The sequence below is a fragment of the Ascidiella aspersa genome, chromosome 1 (assembly GCF_963924565.1).
Source record: "Ascidiella aspersa chromosome 1, kaAscAspe10.2, whole genome shotgun sequence".
NCBI lineage: Eukaryota > Metazoa > Chordata > Ascidiacea > Phlebobranchia > Ascidiidae > Ascidiella > Ascidiella aspersa.
In genome coordinates this window covers 27,702,411-27,726,966 of record NC_139447.1, presented here as the reverse complement: position 1 = coordinate 27,726,966, position 24,556 = coordinate 27,702,411, and the positions used below count along the sequence as shown (strand labels likewise).

Sequence of the window (24,556 nt, the reverse complement as noted above, 5' to 3'; positions counted from 1 at the left end):
TTTAGCCAAATTTGATACAATCCGTGTAGATTTTTTCCCAATTGCATTTTGTCAATTTAAAAATGTGGTTTTATTGATTTTGGGTTGTGTATCATACACTATAATTGGGGAGTCGCGCAAGTTATTAAAAACGTAAAAGGGGTCGCAAGAACAAAAAGTTTGGGAACCACTGCCCTTAACCAACTGGCAAACTTATCCAAGTGTAGCTTTCAAGTCAGATTAAAAAAAAATGTCCTCTTTGACCCACCTTGAGCAGTTTGCCCTTTCTCTTCGCCAGAGTTGCGAGAGTCTTCTCTCCCTTCATTTTCTCCAGCTCCGTCTCTTCCTCCAGCTGCTTCTCGAACTCTCCCAGCGCCTCCGCGATCCTACGTCTCTCCTCCTCCTCGAGATCAAGCCGCTCCTGGGCGAACTTCTTTTCGGTGGCATCCCGTTCCTGGAGGAAGAAATTGATTAATCGATGTCACAAACAAGAAACGCATATGCAAGTACTTTAAGCAAAACCAGCTTTCGAGTACTTTAAGCAAAACCAGCTTTGTAGCGAAGTTGCGATTTCAGGATAATTTGTTTTTAATTGGAAATTGATTGCTGGCTCTTGTTTCGATTATAGCGGGGTGTTACATGGTAAAAGAGTATTTTCCCAGTTTCAACACTTGTTTAAATATATAAAAAATTAAAAAATATAAAAAATGCAGTACCATTTCATATTTGATTAAAAATAGATCAACATAGAAACAAAAGGTTAACGTCAATCGTTCTTTGATTTAACAGTTAACTTAATTTTGATTTCGAACAACACACAGCGAAAACGTCATTACTTGTCAATTCCATATTAAAAATATCGTTTTAGTGCTTGTCAATTAAATATCTGGGTAGTATTTGTGGATTTCATATAACTCGTGAAAATATTAGGACACTGATAAAACCAAACCATCCGTGGTCACGCGTTCCGAACGAATTCTAAATATTAAAACAACAACCAATCGAAATATAATTACCGACAACGATAAAAAAAGAAAAACAACTCATGTGATGCGCAAACATTTCTAGGAAAAGTAAGTTTCTAAATGCTTTTATTTTCTATCCTGTATCCAGGTTTATTTTACATTTGACATGTTTCACACTGTGCAGCGTCCAAAAGAAACTGCCTAATTTTACTTTACTGAATCGCTACATTTACATGTCTAACCTCAACCTTATTTTTCGTAGCCCTTTGAACTGTGAGATGCTTAGTAACTCTACATGAAAACCTTGCCTAAGAAACAAAGCGCTCATGAAATTACGAATGTGTAAAAATTGAGCGTATTTTTTGCTTCACCTGTTCCAGTTGCTCTTTGACCGCCTCGAGTCGTTTAACTGACTTGTCGGCCTCGGCAGCAGATTTCTGCTGGGTGGCGCTAGGTGCAAGCTCTCGCAAGGCTTCGGCGAATTCCTGAGAAGAAAGAATAGGTTGAAAGTGGTTAGCAGGTAAATTTTTGTAACATAAAATATCAACTGTATTATAAAACAGCAAAAAGTTCTTCAGAAAGATCTGGCATGACACCAAAGCCAGTCATTTTATAAGATTTAAACAAGAAATATATTTTTTTATTTGAAGCCTTGTCATCATTATCCTGCAAGGTCGAGGCGGTACATTCGCGTAAACATTTAGTTACTTTTTTGAACAGAATATTTTTTTATTAGGGCATTGGTAAACTTTAGTTACGGAGTCTCACTTGGTAGTGCTTCTCCTTAAGACCGAGTTTCGCTTGCGAGAATTCCAGCTTCCACTCAGCGGTGGTTGCAAGCTCGATCTCCTTGCACGCTTTCTTGTGTTTCTTGTCCAGAGAACTGCAGATAAAAAACACTGTAGAAAAGCTTTTTTAACATAAAGCGAACGATTAGGAGTATTTTATACTGAACAAAACACTCAACTTCTTCCAATTTCGTGACATTTTTTGTCTGGCAAACTTACGTATAGGACTGCTTGTCGGCATAGGATTTTAATTGGTTGAAGTTTACTTTAAGGTGTGGAAAGGAAGGCCATTGCAAAACCTTATGCCGCATTATGTTAGAATAGTTAAACGAAACCACTAAAAAGCCAGCGTGAATACGTTTTTTCGTAATTTTGTCGTTTTTTCGTACTTTTTCATACTCTATTGTTGTTGCAGTATAATACTAATCTAATCATGTGTCCAGCAACTATTTATGATATCTTTCTGCGAAACAATCTTTTTACTACTTTGTTTTACTAAATTGTTGAAAACATGTACAACAGAAAAAGGTTGAAGAACATTGGTCTAAACCAGTTGCTCTACCGAGGCCCTCACTCCCCAGGGAGAAAGTAATGTGGTTGCTAGGTCAACAAGCATATATTATTTTAACTATAATCCAGTTAGACTCAAACTTGTTGTTTTTACTATGACACAAGGGACATCCCCTGTTAGCCCATGAAAGTGGGGCAACATTCATGAAAGGTTGGTGATCAAGGTCGAAACCAGCGTTTCCAAACCTAGGGTCCGCAATGCGTCTTTAGGAGGGTCCGTGAAAGTTTTATCAGGTTCCGTTGAAAGGCATATAATCAGCCAAATTTTAAGATACCAATTTTTTGGGAATTTGTGGCCACTTTAAGGGACAAAAAAGGGTTCGCCGAGGCCAAAAGATTGCGAAGCACTGGTCTGAACCCTTAGACATCGTGTATTGCGTGTTTGCTTTGAACACCTATATATTCATATAAGAAAGCCCAAACAAGGACCGACCTAAGTTGGCGCTTGTGTTGTTCGGCGAGTTCGGCTTTGCGTTTGGCAAGTTCCTCCGGGGAAAGTCCCTCGTCTTCCAAGCGCTGGAGCTCGGCCTCGTGTCTTTGAAGCTAAACAACAAAAAACAACAGTTAGAGAATTTAGACTTACAGTAGGGTCTATGTCAAACGTTATATGCAAAATGACTGTAAGATATTTGTAATATGTTGCTTGCTTTATCGCGAATACGATCAAAAAATTATCATTGCAAAAAAAGTTAGATTTGTTGTTTCAATATTCTTTACAAGGATAACATCTGTTGGTATGTACCATGGCGTCGCGCTCGGCTTGGTAGTGATCCTTAATCGCCTTCAGAGCTTCTTCGATAAGGAGACGTTTCTTCAGTTCAAATTCCTTCTCCAGGTCTTTCAATTCCTGGTAAAAAAATAAAACAACGTAAACCATAGTGACTTATAACGCCTATTGCCGTGTATTGCTTGTCAAAGCGTATAGTGTGTGTTTCTAATATTCCAAAGTAAATGTCATTCACCTGTGCTTGACGTTTTTCCAAAACCTTCTGAATGATTTTTTCGCTGGCAGTCGAACCGTTCTTTTCGATGCCTTCCAAAATGGCATCCCGCTCCGCCTCTTTCATCTGTGACAAATCCGTTTTCGAAATACATTTATATGTTTTTTTTAAATAACTAACCCTACTATCATTTAAGAACACGGTGCTGGAATTTTCGTAAAATAAATCGCACTTGCTTTGGCCAGACATAAAACAGCCATTTACATCACTGTCAAATGTGACCTCTCGACAATTTAATGTGAAGCGCATCAAAATTTTGTGTCCAACTATAAAACATAGCACACACGCTTGTTCTACCGAATGTTTATGTACGCTTATTGCCTTGATATGACTCTGCCAATATTGGCCATTTTTATTTACCATATAACAGTATAATGACGACAACTTTTTTTTAAATTGCCACACACATTAAAAAATTGTTTTTTTTGTGACGTAACATTAGCTCGACACTCTCGGGTACCATATATTACCATATAATTTGCCATGGAGTTGCGTGGTATGCGGTCTCACAGAGTTTACGGTATTTTATGTGTAGCAGTGTTGTAAACAAGTCATTTTGAAATGACTTAGATCTTAGTCAAGTTTTGTGTAAAAAGTCAAGGTCAAGTCTTTTTAAATGAATAGCAAGTCAAGTCCCAGTCAAGTCATAATTAGAGAAGGTCAATTCCAAGTCAAGATTTTGTCAAAGAGATTAAACGATAAACTGTCGAACTCTTCCGATTATAGGCAATAATTGTAGTAAAAATAGCACAAAGCACAACATGTAGCAAGCAAAGGGTCTTACGTAGAAAACTTAATATAAATATTCCAATTTCATAAAAAAATACGTAATGAAAACACTTGTTTTTAACCCACGTCTTTGTTCAAAAGACTTAAGTCAAATCAACTAAGTCATTGGTTTAAATAACTTAAATCAACTCAAAGTCAAGTTCAAGTCATTTTGCCCAAAACACTTGAAAAACAAATCGTCTGCGGTAAAAAAACCCAAACTACGTCAAACCCTTTAACTTCCAGCAAGAAAGCAAACCCATCAGCACTCACGGTCTTGGCTTGCACTTGCGCCATCTCCTTCCGCTGCTCGACCTGCTCCCGTTCCTTCTCCAGCTCCTGTCGGCTCCTGAGAGCGGCCGTCTTTCTTGTGCGTCGAGCGGCCAGTTTCTCGCGGAGAGCAGCTCGCTGTCGGTTTTGTTGCTTGCCCAGCGCCAGCTCCATCTCGTCAAGTTCCTGCTGATGGGCGGCTAGAAGCTGCGAAATACGACGTTGGGGTTGTTGGTGTTGGTGTTTTTTTTTAAATAACAATCAAACTTAAAGTTTGAAAACCCGAATTAAGATCACCTGTTAACAGTTAACAAATTTGCACAAAGTACAAAAAATGTGTACGTCTCAAGGTAAGGGGTCACCAAACTACGGACTGCCGGGTCAATTAATCTAGCCCGCAGCATTTTTTGCTTATAGAAGATGAAGTACAGTTTAAATATTGTCGAATACAATCCAAAACTAAATTTTGGCGAAATTCTAAACTGTGCAACTAGTAGTTTAAGTTCACTAAAGTTGTTCTTGTATAACGTGTTGGCAAAATCCACCGGTCCTAAAAATAAACAAATACTATTTTTATCTTTTAGATGTATCGGAGGAGGTTTGAAATCCATAGGTTCCAGGTCTATCACTATCTGGAAGAAGGGAAGACGAGTTGTGCTCCTCACCTGCTGAACTTGCTCGTCCGAGAGGTCGGTCCTGGCTCTCGCCTCCGCCTCCTGCTTAGCCTTGGTCTCTCGGAGCGCCTTCTCCGACTCCTCTGCAAGCCTCCGCTCCAGCGCCTCTTCCTCAACCTTTTCCTTCTTTTCGAGATCCGAGGCCAACTTCTCGACTTCGGAGGCCTGCTGCTGATCAGTCTCGTTCAGGAGCCGCGATTGTTCGCGCACAAGAGCCTGTTATGGATGTTAAATTACACGTGTCAGTTTATGTATGTTGCGTTAGACAGTGATTATCTACACATGGGTGCGACCAGAAATTGGGTCGGCGTTTGATTTAGGTGGGCCGCCGACAGCATTATACTTCACAGGGCTAGTGAGATTTATCACAAACTTGAGAATTTTGCGTAACCAATGCAAAGATTTTGACTTTAACAATTAAACTGTAACTTGTTAAGTTATACTTTTGTCGTGTTTATGTTATGTTAGCTTACGAACCTTCCGTGAACAAAAGTTGAGTCGCCAATGGTTTAGTGATTATACTAACAATTAGTATTTTGGTCACCGCGAAAAAAGGTTAAGAAGAACTGGTGTAAAAGATATTATATTGTAAATAAATTTCCGTAATATGACTTACGTAATATAATGTTGAAATACGTCATTTATTTATAGATATAATTGGATATTAGATTACGTAAGCCGCATAACGGACGTCGTATTAGAGATGTTACATTACTGATGTCATTTCACTAAGGTAGTTGTACGGATGTCAAGTTATAGATGTAATTGTTATATTACAGATGGAATTGTTATGTACGGATGTCATATTGCGAATGTATTATCACGGATGTTATGTTACGGGTATTATATTACTGATACTACATATCGGATAGCGCATACGAATTTCATAATACTGTAAATAAGGGTATCTTGGTCGGTTGGCCTAATACGCACAAGCCGTGAGGAGTTTAAAAAACAGTAAATGTCTAATTAAAATATCACTTTTAGGAAGTATAATGATGCAGCATCACTTATAAACAGCGAGACGCAATAACTCTAGTGTACCGAGAAAGTATAAAATGTCTAAATTGAATACAAGATCATTTCTTTATTACTCCTGCGACACATCCATAGGTTTATTTACACGCAAATAACTACAGTTCACTGCAGTTTACAGTTATAGCTTCTGAATAAATTCGAACAAATAGTTGTAATTTTGCACATCGTTTGAGGACTTAGGTCTTAGGAAATACAGAAGGCGTAGCAAATGTACAACACTCGAAAAAAAGGAATTCGCCAATTCAACTTTACAAAATCCCACCTGTACTTCCAAGTTATCGGCCACTTGCACTTCCGGGATGTCAAGTCCCCCGAACTGCTCATCGTGCTTCCTCTTGGCCTCCTCCTCCGCCTGAAGCTTGGCGAGCTCCTCCAGGCGTTTTTGCTCCTCATCACGTTTAGCTCCCTTCATCCGATCTTCATTGCTCTTCTGCACATCGGCGGCTCTCCTCGCTCGCTTGGCCGCAAGTTTTGCCTGAGGAGAGAAAGTAATGAGAAGGATGCCGTTTAAGCTGTGCTTGTACTTTTTTTTCGCGTATTACACATAATAACATAATACAAAACAGGAACATGGGGTGGATTTAAACGAGTTAAGCTATCAATTGGACAATTGTTCTTTCGGCAAAGTTTTATTAAACTGCCAACGTTTTAACCACGAATTAGGCTATGTAAAGGTGTTTGTCATACTTTGTCATTTTTTAGGGCTTGGATTTTTTATTAAATAAAATTTGTTTTTAGGATGTTTAGTAAGTTTTCTAGGCTGCCATAAACAACAGCTAAATGTTTTAAAGGCAGTTTAAAATAATGTATATTAAAGCTGTAAATAAATAAAGTCAAATCAAATTTCGGTTGCCAAAATCAAAACAAGATGACGATCACACAGAATTGTGAGAAGGTATACAAAAATGGGAAATCAACAACCCTAGTGCATGGAGTAATAGTTCATTATGCCCGTGTGACGAATTTAACATCGGTTATTAGTAATTTAGCAAGTCAAACCTTGAAGTCCTGGGCTTGCTTGTCCCTCCTGAGCCTGTTCACTTCGTCGAAGTTATCAGCTTCGCGTCGGTAGCGTTCGAGTAACTCCTGTTGTGCCACTGGATCAACTCCGTGCTTTTCGCCCATCTGCAGGTAGAAAAAAGTTGGCACTATATTTTATTATCCGTCGAAGTACCCGGCAAAAAGTATGGCACAAATTTGACATCCGCACAAGCGTCGTTTTGCAACAATAAAAAATTAAACAAAATAATTCAAGAAAAAGCCATCAAACTAAAATAAGATAATAGGTTGCCATACCTTGTTAACTTTTATATTCTAAGTCCGAAAGGTTAAAAAACAACTTTGTGTCCATTACTCATCACTGTTTTTTCAGGTGTAAACAACAAAAAGGTTATTCTCGCTTAATTATCTTCGGCTGTCCAGTTGCAAATATGAAATAACATAATCAAATCGAAATAGCCTAAATCCATTAGATTGACTTTACCCAACTAACATCTATCCACTCACCTCGTTGATAACCTCGTGGTGGAGTTCCTTGAGCGCTTCCTCGTGCTCTGATTGGACGGCTTCGATCACGTTCCGCTCCATTGCCATCTCCTCGGCGTCAAGCTCGGCCGACAGCGCGTCACGCTCCGACGATTGCCGCAGCTGCATTTCAGGCGTTACTTCGTCCTGAGTGATGTAAGCATGTTTACGTTGTTTTGCTGAGTGATGTAAGCATGATTACGTTGTTTTATGAGTGTTGAAAGCATGTTACGTTGTTTTTTTAATAACTATACGAACTAACTTTGGAACACAATACACGGGTTTTTAGTAATTTCAATAAAAATATTAAGGCCATTATATTCGATAAAATCGACATTTCGCAGTTTACAGACGTTTCAGCAATAACTCGTGCCATCATCAGTGTAAAAAACAAGTGAAGATAAAGGATTAAACAAATAAAAATAGAAAAAAAGGGACAAAACAGCAGAATGCGATGTATGGGTCAGTGCGTACCATACGAAACTAATCTATTTCAAAGGTAAACTAACAACGGCATGTTGCTGTAACGTTGTTGCTGGAAGTATCAATGAGGAATGGCCGAAATCAGAGTATGTCAATACGACCAAGGTGTGAATAACATACTCAGTAAGATTCCGAATTATATTTTGGGCCAGTACTTCTACTAACTATAGAGAACCTATGTGGTGACATTTCAATTTATACACTTTCCAGGAATACCAATTGGTGTATGTAGGTGAATATATTTTCTGTAGAACTAAAACAGTTCGACAGAATTTTCCACTCTTTAAGACAACAAAGTTTGTGCCATATTTTTTGCCCACATAGTGTGACGACCACGACCAATAATTTCGCGATTCCTGAACGCTATCCTAGTGCCACTTACAACTTGCGCCCTTTCTTCATCGTGCTTTTTCTCCAGCTTTTTCATTCTCTTCTTCTTGCGTTCAGCCATTCGGTCGCGAAGCGCCTTGATCTGCGCGCAAAACGTCATTGGTCAGTATTAAACGCAAATATTAGGCATTCTGAGAAATAGCGAAGTAATTTTACTTAAAAATGAACGAGTTCTTAACACGGTCGGTGGTAGCTGAACAAAAGTTATATCTTTGTAACGCGTCTTTTACAACATCCGTACTATAACGCTTTCAATTTGACCGCTTTTTCATTGCGAAAAAAGCGCTTGGTGGTGACATTTTGCTCAGGTTAAGATATTTGAAGGAATCTAAATCAATTACTATGATAGATGGCTTTTTAGTTTAAAAATACCGTTGCAGCCCAAATCCGCCATAATACAGACATAAGCCTTTTCGAATTACATTACATCAGATATACAAATCAGGTAGCTGATCACACGCTTTCTTCCTAACCTGCATCTCCCTACTCCTTTCCATCCTGTCTTGGAGCGCTTGTTCTTGCTCCATGATCTGCTTCTTCATCTGCTCGCGGACGTCGTCGGTGATGAGTCCGCTCGTCACCATCGCGTTCTGAAACAACAAATGTTTGTTAGAATAATCAATAGTACAGGCCATATTCTGAGGAGTCAATAAAACGTTTTCTTTTCAAACAGAGAAAGCTTTTAACAATGTAAGATGTAAAATCGGTCTCATGTAGTACACACTGTTCGTTGTAAGGGGGTGACCAACTGACCACTGTTAAATCAAATAGCAAAACTGGATACTTTGGGAAAACATGATCGCTTCGATTTCAAAGCAAAGGCATTTTACATGTTCATTGAAATGTGATCAATTGGGCGTGTGAGGTTAATGTTGGCAAGTTCGATTTTAGAAGGTCAGATCGCAATACGCACACAATGTACATAATAATACAACCGTAGAATACTTATTTGTAACAAACCTCTCATACAAAGTGGTAAAGACACAGAACCCCAGCACTGCATAATTGTACTGAAAACGCCCGTAGTAGACAAGAGACAAAAACAGTGGAAATCAAGATAAAACAAATATTCAATCCCCCCACCAATTCGTCATCAAAGGTCTTGGAGAGTTTCACTCCTTCATCGTTTGCTCTCAGCGCATCCGACTCCTCCTTGGATGCGAGAGCGCTCTCCTCCAAGATGGCCGCCTCCAGTTGCTTCTCCAGCGTTGCTAAGTTCTCATCGGACGATGAATCATCCTCTTCGTCGACAACTGGAAACGAAAATGGTCAGTAATGTCGGGAAGCTATACAGAAGTCTAGTTTATAAAATTCCGACCATTCCCTTTTGCTTTTAATGCTGTCGACCAGTTTAGGTGTTGGCATTGTTTTGTTCATTTCTAGATAGTGATGATGCCTTATTTTATGGCGAAATATGTTTCTCTTGAGAATGTAGAAATTACTGAATTTGGTTAAAACAGAAAATTATAAAAGTTATACTTTAAATTGCACTTATTTTCGTTTTTAGCTGGAAAGGTGAGGAGATTTATTCTCTTTTTCCACATTAACTTTGTCATTTCCACACAAATCATTGATTTTCAAAACCCTTAGAAAGGTAAAGGTATCTTAAATGTGTACATGTCTTATTGCGGAATAGGTGTTGATTATTTATTTGTAAACAAATATAGTATACAGATTATGTTTAAGGCAGACCAAATACACCGATGGATAATTAATTAAACCATTCGAACAAGTCGAAACAGAGCTTGTCGCGTTGAGATACAACGAAAACAATAAATTAATGCCAGAGTACAACGAAAACAATAAATAAATGACAACTCCGCATTTTTTTTTATCTTTGGGCACTAAGAACACGTTAGAAAACTGTTTGTGCTTAGTGAAAACTCGGTGAAACTCGTCGATAGCAAATGCCCTTAACCCCAAGACCTAATGCGGAAAATAAGGGTATGCTTGACGCTCACCAGGCAAACCGGCGTCCTTGCTCTGTTTCCCGTGTTCGCGTTTCAGTTGCTCGGCTCTCTCGCGCCTCTTGGCGGCCAGTTGTTCCTTGAGCTCGTTCATCTGTCGCTGTCGCTCGCGGCCGAACGCCCCAAGCGCGTTGTCCAACTCTTTCTCGTGTTCGGCCAGGAGCGCGTTCATCTGGGCGAAGCGCGTTTGGTTATGGCGATATTTTAAAACTTTGCCCTTTTTTTGAGTATGCTATATCGGTGAACTGACAAATTTTGCCAATGGGGAAGACAAAGCACAAGCTTTTTTCTTACTTTGCTTATGTTTGAGCAAACATGAAAACTACAAACTTGACACTTTCCCGCCTTTTATGCGACAGGTTTCCGAGGAACAAAGAATAGTAAAAACTTAAATATAGGAAACCAGGTATTCCCGATTCTTTTAGGTCATAACTTAATAATATAATGAAAAGCAAAACAAATATTTATCCCCACAAAAAATATTTAGAATTCGTTAAATGAGTTTATGTATAACTGTTAATCCAGTAATCAGAAACAAACAAAAGTCCCTATCTGTTTAAATACGTTAACTTGTACCACAGTAACTTATGCAACCTGTTTTTCGAATGAATCATAAACAACAAAGTTATAAATAGTTTATATAATATTAAACATACATGTAAGCGACTAAGATAAATTACTAATAAACTATAGTAAACTGGATAGAGCTCCTTTCTGCTTGGGGTATAAACAAAAAGTAAACGACACACCAAGATCAAATTTACAAGTGGCAACACATGAACCACATGACAGCTAGGTAAACATAGAGTTTCGACAACTCAACGAATATAAACATGATTTTAGTGCACTCCCCTAACCTCCTTGTCGGACAGGTCTCCCTGCATGCGGAAGGCCAGCTTGTCGTTCAGCTCCTTGATGACGTTCTGCCGCTGGTTGTCATGGGAGATGAGCAGGCCACTCATCGCCTCGCGTTCTCCCGCCAAAAGCTCGCGGTCGAGGTCGATCTTGTCGCTCTGCTGCGCCCTTACCAGGTCCTCCTGACCCTGAGCCTTCCACTCGTCCATGGCCGAACCGTCCTAAGAACGCGCTTTTGTTATATAATACATATCAGCGAATGTGAACGCGAGGCAGCGTAGCATTTTTCAGGTGCTTTACACCAAAAACTCATTTAACTTTAAGAATCGTTCGCCAAAACTGAAAATATTGCTAAAGCGGGCCACAAGTCGTTTTTTTTTCAATTTGTGGCAATAAAAATAATATTAAAGTTTCATTACGGCACTGAACATGACATAAGCACTATAGCCGACACACACAGGAAGCATATCGTTGTCCTTATGTTACCTTTGTGTGTCGGTCATAGAAGTTTTTTTATCAACCAAGTTTTAATGTTGCAAAAACTCTAAATTAGCAATCTTGCCAACGTTGCCGAACATTTGCTTCGTCACTTCTTATAATAAAATAGCAGCCATACAGAACCGTCTATTTAAAGCAACTATAAGATACATTTTGTCGTTTGGACCTTGCAGCTATCAAAATTTCATTGGCGGTATAGTTATTATAACGATCTGATACAAAACCTGAAGCAACAGGGAATTGATTTCTGGTACAATTAAACAGAGTAATTTAATTTTCACAAAGGGACTGCATTATAGGTTTAGCGAGCGAAAAAACTACCAATTGGACATATGGTGCACGAACCTTCTTTTTATTCGCGTCAGCTCCGCTTGCATAACTCTTGCCTTCCAATCCCTGCAATCTACGTTTGGCGTCCTCAATTACTTCGTCGGAAACCGTGATCTAAACACGATGTTCCAAGGTTAATACCTATTTATTTAATATTCAACAGCATAAAAAAGAACAAAAGATTTAATTTGTCCGTTAAATCACGTGTATTTTAGAAGTCGTAACGATTAGAACGTTTTACAGTATTGACGTATATTTAATGCAGATGATTAACCAATAATCAAAATTTCAAGGAAATCCCATTAAATGTGTCATTAAAGCAAAAGGTATAGATGACTTTTGCCACAAACACCGAATAACCCACGATGTAAATAAGTACATGCCGTCCGTTTACCTTCCCGCTGTTCAGTTTGCTGATCAGCATTTCGAGGGATCGCAAAAGTTCCTTCTCTTTCAGCGACGAGCCACCTAAATAACAACAGACAAAGCTGCAAAAAAGTTTTGAAGTTTGATACGGATAATACCGCGCGAGTGACGAGGTTTACATGCTTACAAGAATAAAGGCAAGAATCGATACAACGTTTTGTTGGGGAAATACTAAACTGACATTTATTTTGTAACTACATGAATGTTTTAACCCATTGGGGTCCGAGTGTTTCTAATTACAACTTTCCTATGTATAAATGTTATAAACGGCTTAATGATTTTAAATTGCCGCTACCAGTGATTTCCAAACTGTGTGCCTAAAATGATTGTTAAGTGTGCCGCGATCCTTTTTGTAATTTTGGAAAATAGGTTATTTGGAGTACCAATAGGAATAAACGCAAGTATTTTAGACTTAAATACGCGCTATCCATTACAACTATTAGTACATTTACATATGTCTGTCTTGTGTTAAGGGTGATTGTAAAATTACTTTATAGTTGTTCTGTTAAAAGTGTGCCGCGAAATATTTAAGATATTTTTAGTGTGCCGCAGGGTAAAAAACTTACTACATTTCCTGATTGCTTGCAACTTTCGGACTAATGCCAAACAACTTGATAACAAACAAACAACAACAACAGCGCTCACCGGCGAGTCTCATATCGCGGTCGAGTCCGTCCATCTGCAGCGAGGTGTTAACCACGGTCGGACCTTCAACGACCGAAGAAGATCGCATCCTCTCCGCTTTCTCAAGCTCGGACACGTCGAGTTTGTCGAGCATTTTCTGGCGAAATGTAAAAGCGATGAAGAACGCTTCTTTCTCGGAAGAAAACCGACCAAACGCGGAAACACGATTTAAAACGATTTTAAAACTAAATGTTGGCGTGGAGCTTTAACGGTGTTATGCAAAAGTGCGACAAAAAAGGCATAATATCTTGATCTCGTTTTTCCCGAAAAAGCGTCAGTAAATCCATATTCTAAATAGCAAGAGAAAATATATGTTACAATAAAGCCTTCATGGATCCTACCATACCAAAAAACAGTTGTACGTTTTGTAACCTGTGTGTTTTCCGATCTGAGCGCGACATTTTTTTGATATCTAACACAGCTCGAATAACTTTAAATTATTGAATCGACAACCTGGTTTACGCATAATTTTGTAACTCTCACCTTAAGGCCCTCGGTCTGGCCGCTAATCTTCTCGTAGAATCCCTGCAAGCTGTTCTGGTGCTTGTCGAGCTGCGAGGAGAGGTGCAGGTTCTGGTCTTCCAGCTTGTCGTACAAGGTTCGCACGTTGAAGTCCTCCAGCAGTTGAACGTCTGAAAAGCAGAATGGCTCAACTGACGACTGGAGCCGGTACGACAATAGACCAAGCCTATTTTATTAGTAGTTGTTTTACGAAAACGAATATACGACTGAGTTTGAAGTGTCGGAGGTTTTGACAACAACTTCAACACATACTCAAACTGGTTTAAATTTAACGCAATCATAATCACGCTATAGAGAATTTTTTTTTTAATAATTGCGCGTAGGTCGCTTCTTACGATATTTAAAAACTATAAGTGTGTTCTGCAAAAACATGACGTTATAGCTTTGTTCTGCAGAAGATGGCGTTTGAGTACAAAGGATAGAGGAGAAATGGATAGCTCAAAAGAACGACACAAATATTAGCATGCCTACCCGAAACATTATTTTTCTGTATGAGTAGATATTAAACAGCTTTTGTACTCACCTTTCTTGACGTCATCTTCAGCTCCCTCTGCTTCTCCACGTTGCCGGATCAGACCCAAGCCCATGCTGGAAATTGCAAAAAAAGCTTATTATTGGCAATGCTAAGTCTTGCTATAATGATTGGTCTTTCAGATGGTAAATAGCATGTAAATAGTATGTATTGTCGAAATTTGTCTTTTAAAATCAATATTATACCAAAAGAACCAATAAATCTAGTATGAAAAAATATTTCTAACACCTGTGAAATTTCAATCACCACTGTGTGTAATATGTTTTTTATTTGTTTTAAAATCAATACCTGGCTTTCATAAACCACGAACAGTGGTACTGTCTAACAAACATTCAATCTTGTGACGCATAGAGAAAAGTATGAAGCAATCAGTTGTAAATGTGAAACAAGTGTTTACAAATCGTAATTCAACATGTAGTTAATACAGTTACAAAAAATACAATGACAAAAGTGAAACCAGACTTCTAAGCAACTTCCGTGAGCCGGAAGAAAAGCTAAAAAAATATACCTTGAGTTTGGCGTCACGGCCACCGGACCCTTCTCGGGGGGAACGTAGGATTCGCCGACCGCGCGCCAACGGGGCTTCCAGTATCGCATCGGGTAGATCCCCGCGTTGCGAGGACGCCACACGATGATGGCAATCACTAGGACGAGGACGCAGAGAGCAAAGAGTCCGAGAAGCACTAGAGGAGAAAAAAAAATATGTTCGTTGATAGAAAGTAATCTTCAGAATGCTTGGGATAAGAGGATGCACAGTGGTTCTCAAACCTTCCACATGGCGGGCCCCTTCTGTTTAATAAAAGTGTTTTAAGGGCAAACTCTCTATTTTTGTTTGCTGTCGCAACATTATGTTCAGTGTTAACAAAACTCTGTAGTTATTGACAAAGCTAAATCGGGCGGTAGCGATTGAATCCATTAAAGCAGTGGTTCCCAAACTGTGGTACGCGTACCACCGGTGGTACGCGAGAGTCTTTCAGGTGGTACGCGACTACGTATAAAATTTTCAAAGCATCTGTATACATTTCCGAAAACTTTCAACTTTGAAAACTTTCAGATTGGGTAATTTGCAATCTTGCGTTTTAGTTACCTTTAAGTTGAGGTTTCGCTTGTTTATGACGTAACACTTATGTTGTTCAGGAAAATAAAACGTTAATTGTTAGCAGCTGGTGGAGAAAAAACAACTACATAAATCGCATTAAAACTATTTGCTGTGTTTTGTTTAATTTATGGCTTTTATGTCTTCTTGGAATGACATATGTCAAACTTTAATACAGCTACATGCTCATTTTCTTATATGCTAAAATAGCTATAGTTTGAGATATTCTAGTCAGATGTAGGCTTAACTTAAGTGGTACATGATCACTGTACAAAAGCTCAAAATGGTACGCGAGATAAAAAGTTTGGGAATCACTGCATTAAAGAGTCACTTAAGTTTATCCCAATGCAGGGTGGAAATAATTTTTTGCGCAAAAAACATTAACGCTTGGTTACGGACACATACTATAAGCTATATAGCCGACACACAAAGTACAACGATAAAAACGGAACAAATATAGGGAAAAAATGAAAATAAAAATAAAGCATGCTTTAAAGGGTTTTTTTTATCATCAATTTGAATGCCACCAAAAAATATATAATAGCAATTTTGACAATACTCCAATAAATTACTTCGTCACTTCTCATATCGAAATAGCTGCTGTACAGAACCGTCTTTTCAAGGCAACTAAAATTTCTTTTTTTGTGTTGGGCATAGCAGCTATTTACAATTTCATTGGACCCCCGACTCCTTTTGCCCCCATAAAAGATAAAGAACGGTAACTAGTTTTCAAAATAAAGATAAAGAGAATCTAAACTACAAAAATAAAAAATAAATAAAATCTAAGGCATTACGAAACAATAATTACGGTTAACGTTACAACCAGTACCTAAAAATATCACCTTTCTACACACAAGAGCTGTGAAATGATTTATTATCATTAAAACTTAATAAAAAGGCTGCACATTGCACATGGTTAGAATTTAAAAGATGTTGCAGCGACCTATTAAAAGTATTTCATAGATCCCTGTTTGAGACACATTGACACAAATGAATTAGGCTTGTTCATAAAAGCAAGGCAACAAAATAGTCCAGGTAAAACAGCATCTTTAAACGACTAACCTCCAATGAGGACCCAATCGGGTTCAAGGTTGCTGACCGGTTGTTTGGCAACGCCTAGTTGGGTCAGGGTCAGGACGGTGGTGGGCTGAATGTTCGACCCGGTAGCACACTGCAGACCTGGAACGATAACGTTAAGGTTCGTTTATTATAAAGTGGACGCTCACCAAAAGACTGGTTTTCTTAGGGACGAACCAAATTTAAGCGCTATGATATAATGCTTGCAATTGAGTATTGCATTTAAATTAAAGAAGAAACACATTGCTAAATTAAAATACAAACGAAAAGAACAGTTCGTGTAGTATTAATCTAGCTTATTCTCAAATTTCACACTATATTTATTATATTTGCTTACTACCTATTTTCGTATAGAGCCTTTGGTTTACATCTGTGACAATATTATCTTTGAAATAGAAAATAATAATAAAACATATTAAAACATATTCAAAAAATATTACACCAATTGTACGAACAACAATCATCGGATAATGTATAAAAATGCCGAACTTTTAAAAAGTTAGTAGTTTTTTTAAAGAGTTCTAAAATTGTATCTGCTGCGATGTACAATAGTATTGTTGTGCTGATCAATAACTTACTGTTGTCGAGAACGCTGATGACAGTTTGATGCTGGGGATTCTGAGCGTCGGCGAACACGAAGGTGCCGGATTCCGTGAAATAGTGAGCGAAGTTGGTCACCGTGAAATTGCTCTGCGTCACGTACTCCTGAAGTTGCCTGGCGAAAAAAACACAGCGTTCTTAAAGGGCAGCTTTTCAATGTTGCAATTAGGTCGAAATTTACATTTCATGTTTTTGTGGATTTTTAAAGCTCTTAGCCTTTAAAACAAAACAAAAAGGCACTCAGTTAAGTTTGACGTTTAGAACCAACTATATGTTATATGTGTCGCAAGTTTAAAAAAAAACAAAAAAACAATTAAAAACAAGAACAACTCTAACCATTTTGTTATGCTAATAAACATATGCGTATAGGTATAGTTAAACAGGCAATCTTAGTTCGATTTAAAAAATAAGTTAAAATCGTATGATCGACTAAGCATTGTGTTTGAAATGAAACCCACCTGAAAGCTCCGAAGTCAAAGGAAGGATTGCTGTTGTAGAGATGATCGCGCACATACACAGGGTAGTTGCTCAAGGCTCGGTTGTTCTGGTTCAGTGTGATGCCAAAGATGACCATTTGGTTCAACTGGAAAATGAGAAGGTTTAAAAGCGCACAAACATGGCATGTATAGAATTGGTTTTGAGTTACTAAGGGACATCATGACAGTCCAGCGCATTAGATATCTTAATTATTTGCGGTTTCTTCGAAAAGGTAATAATTGAAAACCCCCAGTTAAATTGTATTTCTGGCAAGACTATTTTACTGTGTGCTTTGGGTTTAAAATATCACATACTGTATATCACACGGGTGGCCAAACAACGCCCGTTTTATGCGATCTTTAAGTCCATGTTGTATTTGAAATTTAAGGATGTAAGTACAGTTTCTATTTCGTTTAGTTAAATTAACGATTGTTGCCGCTTCCGACATAGATCCTAGTTTTTTTTTTTCTGTTAATAGATTTGCACAGCGTTAACGGATCTATGTTTATTTTAACCCATGTGTAAGGTGTGGCTGTTTTGGGTTAACACATTATATAATGCTGTCTTGGTTTCTCATTCGTTTTCCACCCTGCCCAATACACATAGCATAACTAGTTAAAAAACTTTTTAAAGACATTAAATTGCCAACATTCAAAGAACTTTTTCAAACCTGCAGGCAGATAACCGGCGATGCGATGACAGGCGGAATAGCAACAGCAGCCGTAGCAGTGGTGGTGAAGCTGCCGTTAGTAGATTGAAGCAATCTGAAAACATACGTTAAAATGTACTAAGCATAGCTTTGTGACGGAATATCTTAATAGTACTGATCACATACGGGTGCCTACAGAAAGTTCGACATCAACGCTCTGCGTAGTCGGTTAAAAACAACCCGAGTACGAAAAAAGTCGAGTCCTACTCCCGATTCCTTGACTGACTCCCCGAGTCCCACTTCGTCGACTCTACATTCTGTATTCCACTCATTTAGGTAATTAATAGGGTGGATACTTGATATATAGCAATCCGCTTATATGAGTGCTATATAACTTATCTACCCACAATATGTGTTTTGAAACTATTCCTTTATATGCTATTCAATCTTTGCAATAGTGTGGCTTTTTCGGGTTATAATTGCACGTCGGACTCGGGTACTCGATTCCCCAATCCGAAACCACATCCCTGATCAACGTAGAGTATTTGTTAGTTCTGCATTGGCGCCGAACGTTTTCCTATATTTTACACAAAATTTAACTGAAATTGTAAATTTAAAACTGAGGGTAACTAAAAATGTCACACCTAGCGCAAATAAGGCTTAATGGCCGCGTTAGCATAGTCATTCTACCATTTATTTCGTTTCAATAAAGAATAGTTGGCGTCGGATTAGACGGCTATACTTTTTGCCAAAAACATATGGTACAGATATCAGTAGGGCACGTACTTTCGTCCAAAGTAGCTGGATATTTGCTCTTCCTCGTCCGTCAGCACCGAACGTCTTCTGCGGTTGGACGCTGTAGCGGGGAAGGCGGCGGAGATCTGATCCTGCATACTTCCGTCCACCACAGAGTTCATCACCTCGGCGCTGGTGGGAAGCACACCGAAGATTCCCGAAGGAGCTGGTGAAAATCGACGCGGTTAAAGTGGGCGAAGAGTCGGTTTTGAGGCCTGAGCGTTTTTTTCAAGCGCGGGATCAACTTTTGTTTTGTTTGTTTGGGATTCAGTTAAAACAATGCGCTGGGCCAAAGCTATATACAGCCTGTAGATAACTGACTGCGAATTTACGAGCATTTGTAAAAAAAATTCTATTAACAGAGAGGCGCGCGTTAACGTGCAAAATATAAAACTTAACAAAGGAATGTAAAAAAATAAACAAACGCGTTGTTACTGAGAATACAAATAGCATACAGTGCTTTTCTAAATTTAGACGAGACAATAATTCAACTGCTTTAAAAAACACTATTCTGTAGGAGCTCTATAAACTTTAAGGTTTATTGGTAGTTGTTTTTGCTTAACAATTTTGGATTATGAAATACAAGTGACTAAATGCTAAAAAAGCCGGCCAGGCAATTAATAGTAAAGCGCCAGTGATAAAGGACTCCAACTTACAGAGAGTCAACATCGTGGTGTCGGCGGTTGACGAAATCTTGCTTGTCGGACCGAACACGTTCGGCACTGTGATCTGCGTCACGCTGTTGTCCGTCGATGACGTCACGGAAACGGTCAGAACGCCCGTGCTCGTATCGAGATTGGTAGAGACCTGAAAAGCATTTTAAGACAAATAAAACATAATAATATACGTACAATTATTTATTTGTTGTTTTTAAACGTTACGTTTTTTAATAATAAACACTAAAATATTAAATATAAATACCATAATAGATAAATACTGTAAATTAGTCAAGAACGAAGACTGGGCGTAAGTCGCGAAAAATAATTTAAAAAAGCGAACTACTGCAGGGTCCTGTTGGTATTGCAAATGTGGCCTTCCTTTCAAATAAAAGTTTTATTACCAATCATTCTTTTTTGTTGTTTTTTACAAACGACAGAGCAGCATTTAATCATTTTGGTAAAACCAAAGAGTAAAATAGCAAAAGGTCAGTATAGGTCATCGCCGTTAATGGTAAAATTACAAAGATGCTTAACATCGCCCCTTTCATTGCTCAACAGTCCACACAGAATACTGAAATATCTACTTCTGCTCCCTCTACGCGCCTGTCTTATCTGCACCAACAGGCCAATTCATAACGAACCTGGTTGCAGCCGGACGAGCAGGCAATTTCCTCAGGAAAGGTAACAGTGGCGCAAATGCACAGGCCGAGGTCGACGTTGAACGCGCCCTCGCCACCGGAGGCGCTGCAGGTCTGTGTGCAGTCGACCGTGGCGGGATCGATGCACGCTCGATCGTCGCTGGTTCGCGCTTGACTGGAGCCGCACCGCTGGTCGACCATAGGCTGGCAAGAGTATTGGGAGTTGCCTGGAAAAAAGGATGAATGTCGTTCCAACAAAATAACTATACAGATAATTACGTTTGAAGGTTGTAACTTTTAGGCTATTTACCCAAAAAAGTACCTTTGCCTTAAGATAGAGCGCTGCAATCAATCACAATCCAAGGGTGAAATTCCTTTGTTAGTTTGATATCGCATTAGTACCTATCCCACCATACTATTGTACGAATAACGATACTATCACATGTCATCAATCATCATTTATTGACTCCCATCCGATATTTTTGGGTATCGGAGGTTACAACGTCAACAATTTAAAGACTGTGGATTTGGTGGATTTGTGAGTTATCAAGGACAATTTTTCTAACTGTTTGACGGTAAAGTCGTTGTTATTTGCAAAATAAATGTAATAAGTAAACTGTAGCTGTCAGGCAATGTATCAATTATGGTTTTCCGTATAGTTTATTGAAACGTGGATACATTTATTAATGAAAAATATATTTGCCGAAAGAACAATTTTATAATTGAAAGTGATAAACTGCGGAAATAAGGGGCTATGTAAAGCGGAATCGTAAACGTTACCGTCGGATTGTAGTTGGTTTGCTTCGTTGTAGTAGACATATCCGCTCATGCACACACACGATCCGTCGCTTGCCTGGAAAGCTCGGTTGAAGCCTAAAGAAATACCGTTCAATAAAGTTATTGGAATATAAACATAAACCATTTCTACGATTGCACATATTTTTTGCGTTGATTTATTTAATGTTGCCACTTGCCAGCACGTTTTTTGTCCTCTGAAAAAAGTGAGGTTTGTACGGTCTTTTCCTCATCAGCTTGGAGTGTTGTTTTCAGAAACGATAAAACTAAACTTACACAATAATACAAAGACACAGTACTATTTGACACGGTGACTGAGACATTTTACATATTTAACCTAAAAAATGTGACTACAATTTACCACGCTTCGAATAACTCAGAGGATTTTCTTTAAATTTAAATAAAACAAAAAAAGGGGCTTTAGACCCCCCCCCCCCTCCCCACGGCATTTCAACCAAAAAAAAACACTTACCCATGCAAGTGCAAGCAATTGCGTTCCCGGTGGATACGGCAAAGCTTCCGCAAGTGACACAGGCGGTCTGTCCCTCCAGGTTGTTGTACATGCCGGCGGCGCACGGCTGGCACACCGAGAACTCGGAGCCGGCCTGGGCGCCGTAGGTTCCGGCCGGGCACGGAATCGGGGCGCCGGTGACCCCGCCCACGCTGGTGATGCCCCCCTCCGGGCAGTAGTGGCCGTTCGGGCACGGGTTCTTCTGGAAGTTTCCGGTGCCTGGATTAAGTGAGCGTATATAGTTAATCGAACAAAGTGTGCGAATGATTGCGCACAGTTAAACGGAAAAAATGTTATGAAACTATACAAGATGCGTAGTAAGAATATTAAAGCCTATACAGAAGTAGGTATCATTTTGAACGTTTCGAATTACCCTTTATTCATTTTCAACATAGTGAGAAGGCACTGATTCTATACCTACTGCAAAATAATACCTACTTCTGTATGGGCTTTGATATTCTTATTACGTGTCACTACTTGCCAATCGCTATGCTGTAAATATCAGGGTGAAAAATATTTTTTTCCTATATGGTGTGCCGATCTGATTTATGAAAAAGAAAAGCTGTATAAGCAGGTCAAATGGCAATTCTTCTTAAAAAAAGATTTATTTTGTAATTTAAACTTTAGGAAACTTCAAGGGGTATCAAACACTTGCTGAAGACATTTTCTAGTACCTTAACTCATTAGGCCCACTTTATTGCTTATTTTTCGCCTTTATATTGGATTTGTAGTTTGCTTTGTAGGTTAAAGGTACATCAATAAGCTTTTGTTTTCTGGTAAAACCAGGTGTGGCCTCAGCAATAAAAAAATTAGTTACTTAAAATCCATTAGAAGTACGACAATGCCCAGTAAACTTACCGTCAATTGTAATTTACAGGTGGCATTCTACTGAAAAAATAGTTTAACAATTATATAATGCTAACAGCTAATCCAATCGCTTCATTACCGGCCGGACAAAAGTATCCGGGCGGACAGGGTAGGCACTTGTCGTCGGTTGAAGAGTTGCGGTATGATCCCACCGGGCAGATCATGCACGCCAAGTCCAACGAACTGCGCAGGCCCGAGATGTTTAGCGGCTGGAAGCCGATGTCGCAGGGTAGGGGATCACCCGTGCCGTTGGGGCAGTAGTAGGGGTAATCGCATTGGGTGAAGCTGAACGAACCCTCCGGACAGTAGTAACCTACGGCGTAATATAGTCAAATTTAATTATTATAGTGGAAACTATTTTGCAAAAAATACTGTTGTTGTATTCAAAATGCAAAACTAGAAATAGCAATTTTCGGGTAAACACAGAAACAATGAACTTTTCGAACTTTTGTAAAATGCTTTTTCATTAAAAAAAAAAAATTACAGTTAAAAGAGAAAGAGTTTTTAAGTTTCGCCAGAATACTTTTCAAATTACTAAAAATGCTTTTCTCGGAGAAACCAACTAGCCAACTAACTTTCCAAATAGCCAACTAAAATTTAAGTTTTACTGCAAAAACAAAACTCTTATTCTAAACTGGCAATATTTTTCAAAAAAAAGAAAGAAACGATTAACCATTTAATATATATGTATTTCTTTAACTTAAACGCAATAAGCCAGCTTACCGGCTGGGCATTCTTCAGGCACGCTTGTTCTCTCCAAGCAGTAGTATCCTACAGTGCAGGGCGTCTGGTCCTTGGAACCTTCAGGACAAACGTAGCCCTTGTCGCACGGAATGCCGTTGATGTTGACCGTATCTGGAGAATAAAGAAGGTCGATTTACAAGCGAAGTGCAACGAAGCAAATTGATAAATTACCAACTGCTCATGCTAAATAGATAGAATTCCCTCATCTGGTGTAAACGATGTATAAACCGACGATTCTATGCCCATGCTTAGTTTAAAATGATTTTTTGGACCAACTGAGATATGAACAACAGTTTTCTTTCCAAGACATACGCGGTTAAATTAGAAAAACATGTTACATGTTAAGCAATAGCCACTATTGTTATCCCAACAAAGTCAGATTTTCCGAACTGCCTATAGTTTTTGTCTGTATAGCTATATATCAATTTTGCTTTCACAGTTGTCAAATATATAATACATTATTACCGATAAAATCGGCGAAAACAGCAAAAGTTTATTTCACAAACCTGTGCCAATTGTATCGGGGCAGTAGTATCCGGGCGTGCACAATTGACACTCGTTTACGCTTTCGGCGCCGACGGTGTCGCGCAACGTCCCACCAGGGCATTTAACCGGGGCCTGGCCAGCTGAAAAAAACAACAGGACATTGGAACCTAAGTGCGCAACCTGCCAACATTCTGCACCAGCTTGTGAGTCACCCTAAAGATCTCATCAGTTACTTGACCAACGAGGAGTTGTTTATTTACTGATTGTCAGTTGGTGTCTATCGGGGAGACTGAAACATCATTTAAGACTCGTCTAAAGAAAACCAACAACGACGCAAAAAAGAACTCACTTTTATACCACGCAATATCCCAAGGCTACCGAATTAATTTTACAGGAAAATATCAGTTTTTATATCGTGGAATATCAACCAGGAAGGTAACACCATGGATAACAAAACAAACGTGATGCTTTTAGCGTGTTACGGACACCTGTTTAAGAATTAGAAGCTACAGTTATTCGTTATCGCAAATTGTTTTTTATCGTGTTTTTGCTCGCATTTTTTTCTTTTTATTCTTTCCTTGGTGCTTTGCCAAATACACAACTTTCACCATAAAAGAATGCATTTATCACCCTAAAGAATGCTACTTAAATAGGTTGTTGAAACAGTGGAGAATAAATATAATTGACAAAGAAGCTGATTTTGATTAATATTATGTCTAGTAAAAATAGTTAATATATTATAACCTAAGTTTCGGTAATTTAAAAAAAATAAAAAGCTATATATACAAGCAATTCTATGGAATCAGTGCTCTATGAATTATCTTAAAAGCATATTAATGCATTTAAATTTATTTTTTAAATCATAAGCAATACATAAGTTACCTTTAAAGTGCCAGTC

The 24,556-nt window shown here is 38.7% G+C and overlaps 1 protein-coding gene across 3 annotated transcripts in view; it reads right to left on the bottom strand.

The window, feature by feature from the left end:
• LOC146169227 (uncharacterized) overlaps positions 1 to 24,556 on the bottom strand; it is a 112,733-nt gene that overhangs the window by 8,554 nt on the left and 79,623 nt on the right. For all 3 annotated transcript variants that reach the window (XM_083383276.1, XM_083383277.1, XM_083383278.1), the window contains 34 exons: positions 23,679 to 23,798; positions 23,152 to 23,283; positions 22,508 to 22,741; positions 21,523 to 21,780; positions 21,036 to 21,128; positions 20,259 to 20,482; positions 19,615 to 19,765; positions 18,950 to 19,124; positions 18,185 to 18,278; positions 17,496 to 17,620; positions 17,016 to 17,152; positions 16,423 to 16,539; positions 14,773 to 14,947; positions 14,256 to 14,320; positions 13,694 to 13,842; positions 13,172 to 13,307; positions 12,495 to 12,568; positions 12,116 to 12,214; positions 11,275 to 11,493; positions 10,412 to 10,589; positions 9,534 to 9,703; positions 8,924 to 9,040; positions 8,443 to 8,532; positions 7,560 to 7,724; positions 7,053 to 7,178; positions 6,316 to 6,528; positions 5,007 to 5,231; positions 4,345 to 4,548; positions 3,265 to 3,369; positions 3,045 to 3,149; positions 2,736 to 2,845; positions 1,713 to 1,827; positions 1,316 to 1,429; positions 248 to 433 (listed from right to left, as the gene is read on the bottom strand). In XM_083383276.1, coding sequence (XP_083239402.1) covers positions 248 to 433; positions 1,316 to 1,429; positions 1,713 to 1,827; positions 2,736 to 2,845; positions 3,045 to 3,149; positions 3,265 to 3,369; positions 4,345 to 4,548; positions 5,007 to 5,231; positions 6,316 to 6,528; positions 7,053 to 7,178; positions 7,560 to 7,724; positions 8,443 to 8,532; positions 8,924 to 9,040; positions 9,534 to 9,703; positions 10,412 to 10,589; positions 11,275 to 11,493; positions 12,116 to 12,214; positions 12,495 to 12,568; positions 13,172 to 13,307; positions 13,694 to 13,842; positions 14,256 to 14,320; positions 14,773 to 14,947; positions 16,423 to 16,539; positions 17,016 to 17,152; positions 17,496 to 17,620; positions 18,185 to 18,278; positions 18,950 to 19,124; positions 19,615 to 19,765; positions 20,259 to 20,482; positions 21,036 to 21,128; positions 21,523 to 21,780; positions 22,508 to 22,741; positions 23,152 to 23,283; positions 23,679 to 23,798 — 5,000 coding nt within the window. The remainder of the gene's footprint in view (positions 1 to 247; positions 434 to 1,315; positions 1,430 to 1,712; positions 1,828 to 2,735; positions 2,846 to 3,044; positions 3,150 to 3,264; positions 3,370 to 4,344; positions 4,549 to 5,006; positions 5,232 to 6,315; positions 6,529 to 7,052; positions 7,179 to 7,559; positions 7,725 to 8,442; positions 8,533 to 8,923; positions 9,041 to 9,533; positions 9,704 to 10,411; positions 10,590 to 11,274; positions 11,494 to 12,115; positions 12,215 to 12,494; positions 12,569 to 13,171; positions 13,308 to 13,693; positions 13,843 to 14,255; positions 14,321 to 14,772; positions 14,948 to 16,422; positions 16,540 to 17,015; positions 17,153 to 17,495; positions 17,621 to 18,184; positions 18,279 to 18,949; positions 19,125 to 19,614; positions 19,766 to 20,258; positions 20,483 to 21,035; positions 21,129 to 21,522; positions 21,781 to 22,507; positions 22,742 to 23,151; positions 23,284 to 23,678; positions 23,799 to 24,556) is intronic.